The sequence below is a fragment of the Gekko japonicus genome, unplaced genomic scaffold (assembly GCF_001447785.1).
Source record: "Gekko japonicus isolate JY-2015 unplaced genomic scaffold, Gekko_japonicus_V1.1 scaffold2290, whole genome shotgun sequence".
Taxonomy (NCBI): domain Eukaryota; kingdom Metazoa; phylum Chordata; class Lepidosauria; order Squamata; family Gekkonidae; genus Gekko; species Gekko japonicus.
Genome location: NW_015168114.1, coordinates 6,518 through 16,609, shown reverse-complemented (window position 1 = coordinate 16,609; position 10,092 = coordinate 6,518). Strand labels below are relative to the sequence as shown.

The following is a 10,092-nucleotide window of genomic DNA, read 5'->3' as shown; positions in this document are numbered from 1 at the left end:
TGACACACAAGATGGGAGTTGTGTTTCTCATCAGTCACTGATTACATCACCCAGAAACTGTGGCAAGGCAGACTTGTGCAACTAAATTCCATGCAACAAGCACAACTGGGAACAACCAGGAAGTTTCCCATGGCCTTGGCTGTCCTTTACACCATCTCATCCACAAGGTTTGACTAGCAAGGGATCTGCCCTCTGAACTCTAGTAGTATTCATTCAGACTAGAGTGTTTGTCTAGGGATTGGGGGGGGCTGTCTAATTAAACTAAAAGCCGTATGATTAACATATAGTGAACTGGTACATCCCATAGGAGAGATGTGCATTAAATACTATACCTTACTTGTCTCTTGCTGTTCCTTCAAAGAGCTCAAAAAGGTGAAAGATTTATGCGATCTGAAGAGAAACCAGAGTACTGGCCAGAAGTCTCAGTGCCACGGATCAGGAAGAAATTTATTTCTATTCTTTTGGTGGCAGCAAAATCAGTCATAGCTTTAACAAGAAAGAGTCCAGATCCACCTACACTCACATTATGGTATTGGAAGATACGGGAGACACATGTAATGGAAAAAATTACATATCAGATTAGTCAGTATGAGTTAAGGATGTCTAATATAAACTTTAGGTAGTCAGCCGTAGGGTTGCCAGGTCTGGGTTGGAAAATACCTGGAGACTTTGGGGGTGGAGCCAGGAGAGGGCGGGGTTTAGGGAGGGGAGGGGCCTCGGCATGGTACAATGCCAGGGAGTCCACCCTTCAAAGCAGCCATTTACTCCAGGGGAGCTGATCTCTATCAGCTGGAGATCACTTGGAAAAGCGGGAGATCCCCAGGCCCCACCTGGAGGCTGGCAACCCTAATCAGCTGTGTTGGTCTGAAGCAGTTGAACAAATTTAGAGTCCAGTGGCACCTTTAGGACCAACAAAAGTTTATTCAAGGTATGAGCTTTCGTGTGCACACTTTGCACACCTAAAGGTGCCACTGGACTCTAAATTTGTTCTAATATACACTCTGCTACACTTGCAGGGCTCTTTTTGTAGAAAAAGCCCAGCAGGAACTCATTAGCATAATAGGCCACGCCCAACTTTTTTGTAGAAAAAGCCCAGCAGGAACTCATTAGCATAACAGGCCACACCCAACAACAGAAACTCATTAGCATATTAGGCCACATCCCTGGCGGCACAGCTCATTAGCCCATTAGGCCGCACCCCCATGTTATCAGAAGTGTGGTCATCTAGCCACACCCACCTTTTGCTTCTTATTCTGTTTACCTTGTTTGTTGTCAAAACCCAGGGCTTTTTTTGGAGCAGGAACTAATGTAGCCAGTCCAAATGAGTTTCTGCTGTTGGGTGTGGTCTATTATGCTAATGAGTTCCTGCCAGGTGTGGCCAACTTGGGAGCCAGCCGGAACGCTGTTCCTGTGCGTTCCTGCCCAAAAATAGCCCTGGTTTGTAGTTTCAGTTATTGTCTTACGTTGCATGTGAAAATTAAATAATTAAAAAGAAAACAGAAAACCGAGAATACATTAAAATTGGGGCGGGGAGCTCAAAAAGGTTTACAGGTGGTTCCCACCACAACACTGCTCAAAGCTGCAGCCATCTCTGAAGCAGGAGAACTGTAAGGTGCTTTCAAGCTCTTCTCTGGAGCTTGTGGCGATCTCTCCCCTGTGCCTTATTTCTCTTCCTCCCAATGGTTATACCTGCCCCTAGAGTGGTGTGTTTAGGGGGTGGGGGGTTGGTAATGCTATTGTGTTACTGATTCGTCTGCTACTGGGCTGATGTTGTTTTATTGCCTCTTTGCTTTTGATCGACTGGTGTGTTTTATTGCTTTAATTGCAGGAAATCAGGTGCTGTTGCCGTAGCTCTGCTCGCCAAGAGCACAGGGTGTACCTATTTTAAATAAATAAATAAAGCCCCTTAAGGCATTTGAAGCCTAGCTAAATATTTCTTGCAAATGCATGTAACAAAATTCTGATTGCCTTTAATTAGAGGCAGAAGCTTCCGGAGGAATTTAGAGAAGACTCTGATTTGCACCGTTTAGAGTGGTCGAACAGGGAGAATGCTTAATCCCTTTCTTGCCTGTCACGTTTCTGCTTTAAAAAAAAAATGCCCCCCTCCAGCCACTCTAAGGATTTTCATACACACACACTTGTTGGTAAAAATAGTCAAAAATACTTAATTACTCAGAGTTTACAATGGTGCTTTGCTTCACTGGAGAGGAGACATTTCTTTCTGTTTAAAAAGCTTTATTTCTAAGGGTAAAAGGTACACAGGAAACCTACAAAGTAACAAACATGTCTAGAGTTACATTTTCACATCCTTCTTCTAGAAAGCATGGTCACACAAGTAACAGCAATGGAGAATCCTCCTTCTTCTTGACCCCTAGAAAGGAAGTCACCTGAAACCAGGAACCAATCAGTATTACAAGACAGACCACTTTTCCCGGGCTTTCTCCCCATTGGCTCTGTGCAAGATTTTCCCTTCCAGGTCAGTCTAAACAATAGCATAGAAAGGTAAACAAGTTAACCCTATAATGACTGGAATCTGAGACCGTGCAACCCATACATTTCCAACAACACTTACCCTTACAAACATCCATTTAGAATTATTGAAGGGGAAAACAGAATGGTTTGGGGAGTAATATGAAGTGGAGAAGCAGCTCTCTCTCGCACTCGCACACACCATTTATCCCTTTCCCCTCCCTCCTAAAACAGCTTTCCTCTGAAGTTAAAAAAGGGGCCACCTGCTCCTCAATATTTGTATGTAATGTTTTGTGAGGCTTTCATCAATCTCCTTAAGTCCTCAGCCCCTTGTACCAAAAGGGGAAATGAAGGCCAAAAAAATTAATATAAAGTCACTTTTTAGGTTGGTAACAGTCATAGAGGAGCTGCGGTGGCTCAAGTGGTTAAGCGGTTGAACTGCAGGCTGTGGAAGGTCGGTAGTTCAGCAGTTTGAGACCCGAGTGTGCCGCATGACGGAGTGAGCTCCCATCTCTAGTTCCAGCTCCTGCCAACCTAGCAGTTCGAAAGCAAGAAATTGCAAATAGATAAATAGGGACCGCTTCGGTTGGAAGGTAACAGCGTTCCGTGCACTTTGGTGTTTAGTCATGCCGGCCACATGACCATGGAAACGTCTTCAGACAGCACTGGCTCTTCGGCTTTGAAATGGAGATGAGCACCGCAACCCTAGAGTCGGACTCGACTGGCTTTCGAGCAAGGGAACCTTTACCTTTAACAGTCATAGGGGCAGGCCATGGCGAACTATCGCTGTTAGTCTCTTGCCTTGAAAACCCTTTGGGGTTGCCGTAAGTTGGCTGTGACTTGGCAGCACTCAGCACCACCGCCGCAGTTACAGGTTGCTTACCCACAAGGGCAATTGCTGCTACAAATGCAGAAGAAATTGCAGTGTGAATGGCACCTCTATATGCAGGGGTCAGCAGTTTCTCCATTCTTTCCTCTGTTCCCCCCTGCCAGCCACCAGTAGCTATGTTTTTTAAAATAACTCTTTTTATTACTTTTCAAAAAGAAATAACAGAATAATCATTCATTATTTTCACATCCCAGAAAAACAAAAAACAACAGACTGGAAAAAGAGGGGGGAAATTGACATATAAATAATAGTCATTCATTCCATCTCCCTAATACGTTATCATATCATTGGTTTTACAAATCACGTATTTCATGCCTCTCTACGAAGTTGCCAAAATTTATTCTATTAAATTTATTAAATTGTCAAAGATCTCCCTATGGAACTACATTTCAAATACTAAATACCTAATTTTTAATAAACCACTTTATTGAAAGTACCTTGGTAATTAAAAATCTATCTGATTCTAACTGTTTTCACCCAGATTTAATTTTACTATCCATTAGTATCAATATAACCTGCTCATAATACTGCAGAAATTGTAACAACCCAAACAAGAGACAAAAACCCCCATCACTTACTCCCTCTTTCATTTTTCCAGTAGCTATGTTGATAGTGTAATGCTGCTATAGCAATAGACCTACTGCTGATTTTTTTAAAAAGCAAAACGTTCAGCAGAGGGTGGGGGAATGGCACGTGCAAGAGGAAATGAAAGAGGACATGGCACTGGATGTAGGCAGGGAACCCAAACCTGCTTTGAACACGATACTTCAGGAAAGATTGTACCAAAACAGGTTTGGGAAAAATACAAAAAAACCAGGGAAACGAAGAAGGTAACCAATGACACAACGATGCCATGTAGAAGCCCTTCAAAACACACTACTGTTTGAAGGAGAGTGTGACGTGAAACCTCTGTGAGGAATCCACCGTAGATACAGCACTATTGGATCAGTGTTGCTTGTATTTTGACCTTACGGAGAACAAGAAAAACTGTGATCTTCACCCAAAGAGTGATTAACACTTGGAATTCACTGCCACAGGAAGTGGTGGCAGCTACAAGCATGGACGGCTTCAAAAGGGAATTAGATAAGCATATGGAGCAGAGGTCCATCAGTGGCTATTAGCCACAAGGTATAGATAGGGACTCTGGGGCAAGTGACGCTCTGTCATCTTGGTGCTTGGGGGGGTCAACAGTGGGATGGCTTCAAATGTCCTGGCCCCACTGGTAGACCTCCTGATGGCACTGGTATTTCTGGCCACTGTGTGATACAGAGTGTTGGACTGGATGGGCCTTTGGCCTCATCCAACATTGGCATCTCTTATGTTCTTATGTTCTTATGTTAACCCAAACCTACTTTGAACACGATACTTCAGGAAAGATTGTACCAAAACAGGTTTCGGAAAAATACAGGAAAACCAGGGAAACGAGGAAGGTAGCCAACGACACAACGATGCCATGTAGAAGCCCTTCAAAACACACTACTGTTTGAAGGAGAGTGTGAGGAATCCACCATAGATACAGCACTGTTTTTCATTTTTGGCTTGTATTTTGACCTTACGGAGAACAAGAAAAACTGTGAAAAAGTGACGCTTAATATATGTCTTTAAAGAATCATTTGAAAAGTGAACAAAAAGAATATACATAATCATAGAAAAATATATTGACGGTGATCTCCAGAATGTCTTGCCGTTTCGAAGCATTACAATCATCTTAGCCCATGGGAGGTTCTACTATACATTACAGCTGTTATGATTATTGAAAATCTTCTTTGATAATTGTGAGACGTCACCAGAGGATATGAACTATTGAGAGACAGTTTTTGTCCCACATCTTTGTTCAGAAGAAGATCTTCCTTCGAAACGGCAAGACATTCCGGAGATCACCGTCAATATATTTTTTCTATGATTATGTACATTATTTTTGTTCACTTTTCTATGATTCTTTAAAGACATATATTAAGTGTCACGTTTTCACGGTTTTTCTTGTTTTCCGTATTATCTCATTACTGTGCCAATCGATTGTTATTATACTTGTATTTTGACCTTTACATCTCTTGAATATGTCACATCATCTGTGAATCTGTTCTCTCCTTTTTTTTTCATAGGTTTTTCAGGGTCTAGTAATTGGGCAATTAACTAGTCGTTGTACAGACCGGACTTTGCTTATGCTGAGTGTCTCTGTCTTCAGCGGAGTGGGTCTTGCTATGGTAAGTTCTCACAATAGGTTACACTTGATCATGCTAGAGTTGAAGACTTGATGACTTGCAGGTATAGGATTGGATCAGTGTTCCCTCTAAGCGGAGTTAGTGTGAGCTAGTTCACAGTTTTTTTAGCCTCCTCTCACACATTTTCATCTCAGCTCAGGAAGGATGGCTCTAGAGCAAACCCGTTTATGCAGAACCAAATCGCTTGCTCACAACTCTAATTACAGTAACTCACAAAGTAGAATTTTTGCTCACAAGACTCCACAGCTTAGAGGGACCATTGGGCTGGATCCAGAATAATGTTTTCAAGGGCACAAGGATTTCTATTCATGATTTTTCTACCTCCCCTCCTCCTGTGACAGCCCCAAATGCCCTCTGGAATCTTGCTCCGGAGAGTTCTCTCTCCTCTTAGACCAATTTGGGGCTGCCATGAGGGGGGAGAGACAGGAAAATTGCCCTCTGTGAATGGAAATCTTTGCCCTGCAGAAGCATCTGGTCTGGATCTAAGACATATATAGTATGTATTGGGTTTGAGCAGGGGTCATTTCATAGAAAAAGAGGTGCAGGAGCTCATTAGCATAACTCATTAGCATAATTTATTTGCATAAGCCACACACCCCTGACATGACCAGAAGTGTGTCAGAAGGCAACACCCACCACTCAGGCTCCACTGAACTGTTTCGGATTGCTAACTATTGGGGGGTGGGGAAACGTGCAGATCTGTCCTCGCAGAGGAGGGAGAGCTTGTACCGGAATAAAACTTGGTCTTAAAAGTGCCACTGGACTGTTTTGGACCGGGGGACCAGGGGGCAGCTCTGCAACTTACCTGGCTGCTTCTTGCTCTGACTGAGCGCTGTTGGGAGCAGGGGGCGGGGCTTGTTGCATGTGCCCACTCCCCTGAGCTCTTTATTGCCGGAGCTCCGCTCCTGTGCGCTCCTGCAGGAAATGACCCCTGGGTTTGAGGAAATTTGAGATGATATATCTAGGATATTTTTGTTATATGATGTTAGTATTAGTTTGTTCTCATGTGCAACAATCATCCATTGGTGTTGCAGTTATCAATTGTTGAATGCTCATGAGTTAACCAGACCTCAGTGACTTTTCTGAACCTAAACAGAGTCCAAAAATCCAGATACGATTGTGTTTGACATTATGACATAATTTGGATTTCTGTCTTCTGAATTCTGAAGAACATATTGCTGTACCAAGTCTCAAAACAGATCCTGAGCTGGCTCAAAACACTTATTTGAAAGCTAACGGGAATTATTATTATTTTTTTAGCTTCTGAAACCACACCAGTTCATTCAGGATAAATCTGAATAGAACTCCAGACTGTGCAGTCATGTCCAGAGACAATACTGTCATTCTTGTGGAAATGATGATGTTATGAGGCAACAATTACAATGTTATGCCGATTTTCTTTAATCCTTTTCAGCTGGAGCAGGTGTGGCATGATGGGTGGCTGATTGCAAACTCATAGTACTAGATTAGAAAAGGTCAGCAGCTAGATGATAAAAAGCCCCTGGCTCCAGAATTTTATCCAGTAGTTCTAGAAAGACATCTGTGGCATGTACTCATCTGTCTTTTGTGACAGAAGCTAAGAGAACTGTGAAAACCTGAATTCATCCTCCCCAAAGAAGAAGTCCACTGGCCAGTCATTGGGGGCTGAGATTATGGGTTTTGTCCCTTGTGTTGGAAATTCTTCTGCCATCTGGCCTGCAGGTAGCATAGACTTCTGTAGGACCTTGGAGAGGGAGAAGACTGCAGACTGATTAGATGCCCAGGATGAAAATTCTCACATCTTCTCTAGACTCTTCACTTCACACTATATGCATTCTCCTCCAGGGGTGTTTCTGTGATGACCAAAGGCCAAATGACTCACAATAGACTCCACGGGTCTGATCTGTGGAGCCACTTCCATTTTAAAGTGCTTTAAAAATGCCATGAGGGCAGTATGGTGGGCTGAGGCACTCTCATTCCTCCCTCCCATGCCTTTTCAAGTGCTGAAACAACCATGTGTGTGTGTGTGAGTGCATGCACATGACCATTCTGGCACTTGAAAAGGCATGGAGGATGAATTCAGGTTTTCACAGTTCTCTTATCTTCTGTTCACTCTGCCTGGTCCTCACGCCTATTATTCGGCCAAAAGGGAGGTCTGAAGGTCTTGGGAGGGTGCTCTGGGCCTTCTCAGAGGAGCCTGGAACCAGAGTGGTGGCAGCGTCAGGGGACACCCCACCTGAGCCGTGACAGGGGCTTCATGAGAAAAGGGGAAATTGCTTCTGCGAGCTCCATTCCAACCCTATGTATATGGAGTCTAGCATTCAATGGAGCTTGCCTTTTTGGGTGACATGGCAAACTGTTGTTACTGAAACTCAGAAATGGAGGTAGAAATCAGTGCAAATAAAGGTAGGAGGGACGAAAGAATCCTCAGTCCAAATGTAACCATTGTATTGGGGAAAGTTTTCTCCCCAGAAAATGGTTCAAATTCTACCTTTAGTTTTTGTTAACTGGTTTATGGGACATCCCAGCCGCACAGGCCTCATAGGAAAAGAATCAGACGTCGTCGTTTCCTGTGTTGGCTATTCATAAGAAAATGCAGCTAAAGTCCTTTTGGCAAGACAAACGTATTTAAAAGCTGTCTATTCAAAGAGCTGCCAAGAAAATAACATCCTCTGGGGGTGGTTTATGCGTTGGAGCTCCTTCTAGGGAAAAGCTGTCTTGACGCAACTTGGCCCGATCATCAGGAAAGACCCTGTCTGAACTAAGCCTGCAGTTTATAGATCTCCTGACATTAAAAGCTTTTTATGTACTGTGAGATTTTCTGTGACAAGGAAACTGAACAAAGATCTCAAGTTACATTTTTGTACTAAACACTTCCTTTCATTGGCTTCCAAAACACACTGAAATCCGATGGTCTGGTGATATGCACTGTTCCAGCTCCAGTCCATGTTTCCAGTTCCACTTCCTCAGCTTACAGGCTAGCTTTCTTGAATCTGGAACATTCGTCTGGATCCCGACTACGCCCCCTGCCTCCTTGGCTGGAGGGCTACTTCAAACAAGACAGAGATATTTGTACTGAACTCTCTTATGTCCAGGGCTTTTTTTGTAGAAAAAGCCCAGCAGGAACTCATTAGCATAATAGGCCACACCCAACGGCATGGCTCATTAGCATATTAGGCCACACCCCATGTTACCAGAACTGTGGTCATCCAGCCACACCCACCTTTTGCTTCTTATTCTGTTTACTTTGTTTATTGTCAAAACCCAGGGCTTTTTTTGTAGAAGGAACTTCTTTGCATGTTAGGCCACACACCCCTAATGTAGCCAATCCTAATGAGTTTCTGCTGTTGGGTGTGGCCTATTATGCTAATGAGTTCCTGCTGGGCGTGGCCAACTCGGGAACCAGCCGGAACTCCGTTCCTGTACGTTCCTGCCCAAAAATAGCCCTGCTTATGACACTGGGGTAATAAAAGGCAAACTGTACTTGCCATATTTCAGTGTTGCCTGCATGGGCTTTTAGCCATTTGCCTCTTGTAAATACATGTGAGGGGGGAGGGGTGATATTTTTCTTGATATCCACTTCTTTATATCTTAGGGACAAGAATTAAGCAAAAATAAATGCCCAGGTTCAGGTATGATGTATCATGAGTGAATTTTTTTTCTTAGTTGTCTCCTAAGCATTCATGCATCACGTACACAAATATTTCATTTGAAGTAGTTCCAGATTTGCTGGAATTTCCCCTATTTATAACTTTTTGTATTTATCCTGCCCAATGTTCCCTCTAAGCTGTGGATTCTTATGAGCAGAAATTCTACTTTGTGAGCTACTGGCATTGAAGTTGTGAATGAGCGATTTGACTACTGCATAAATTAGTTTGCCTCTGGAGCCATCCCTTCCTGAGCCGAGACAAAAATATGTGAGCCGGAGGCTAAAGAACTGTGAGCTGGCTCACACTAGCTCAGCTTAGAGGGAACACTGATCCTGCCCTTCCTTGAAGGAACTCAGTGTGGCAGACATAGTTCTCCATGCCTCCACTTTATCTTCCCACCAATCTTTTGAGGAAGGTTAGGCTGAGAGAGAGTGTGTAGCCACCTAATGGGCTTAATGTCTGATAATGGTTTTGACCTGGGACCTTCTATCTGGTGCTGTGCTACACCACACATATTCCGGCCCTACCAGTGCTGTAAGTGCAAACACAATGAAGAGGGGAAAGGAGCAGCATTTGACTGTGAAGGCATTGCTGAACCATCTTTCTCTTTCTTACAGAAGCATTTAAACTTGTATTTTAAGATATGTTTCTTTGCAAAACATTCTTACATAGGTGAATGGCAGACTGAATGAGCAGGATAGGCAGAGTTGAGGGATAGTGCCAGTCACTTGCCCTTGTATTCAGGGGTCATTTCATAGAAAAAGAGGTGCAGGAGCTCATTAACATAACTCATTAGCATAACTTGTTTGCATATGCCACACCCCCTGACATCACCGGAAGTGTGTCAGAAGGCAACACCCACCACTCAGGCTCCACTGGACTG

The 10,092-nt window shown here is 43.5% G+C and overlaps 1 protein-coding gene across 1 annotated transcript in view; it reads left to right on the top strand.

The window, feature by feature from the left end:
- Positions 1 to 10,092, top strand: part of SLC22A18 (solute carrier family 22 member 18) — a gene marked incomplete at its 3' end in the record, with an annotated part of 109,129 nt that overhangs the window by 96,870 nt on the left and 2,167 nt on the right. The window contains 1 exon segment of the mRNA XM_015414852.1: positions 5,461 to 5,562. Coding sequence (XP_015270338.1) covers positions 5,461 to 5,562 — 102 coding nt within the window.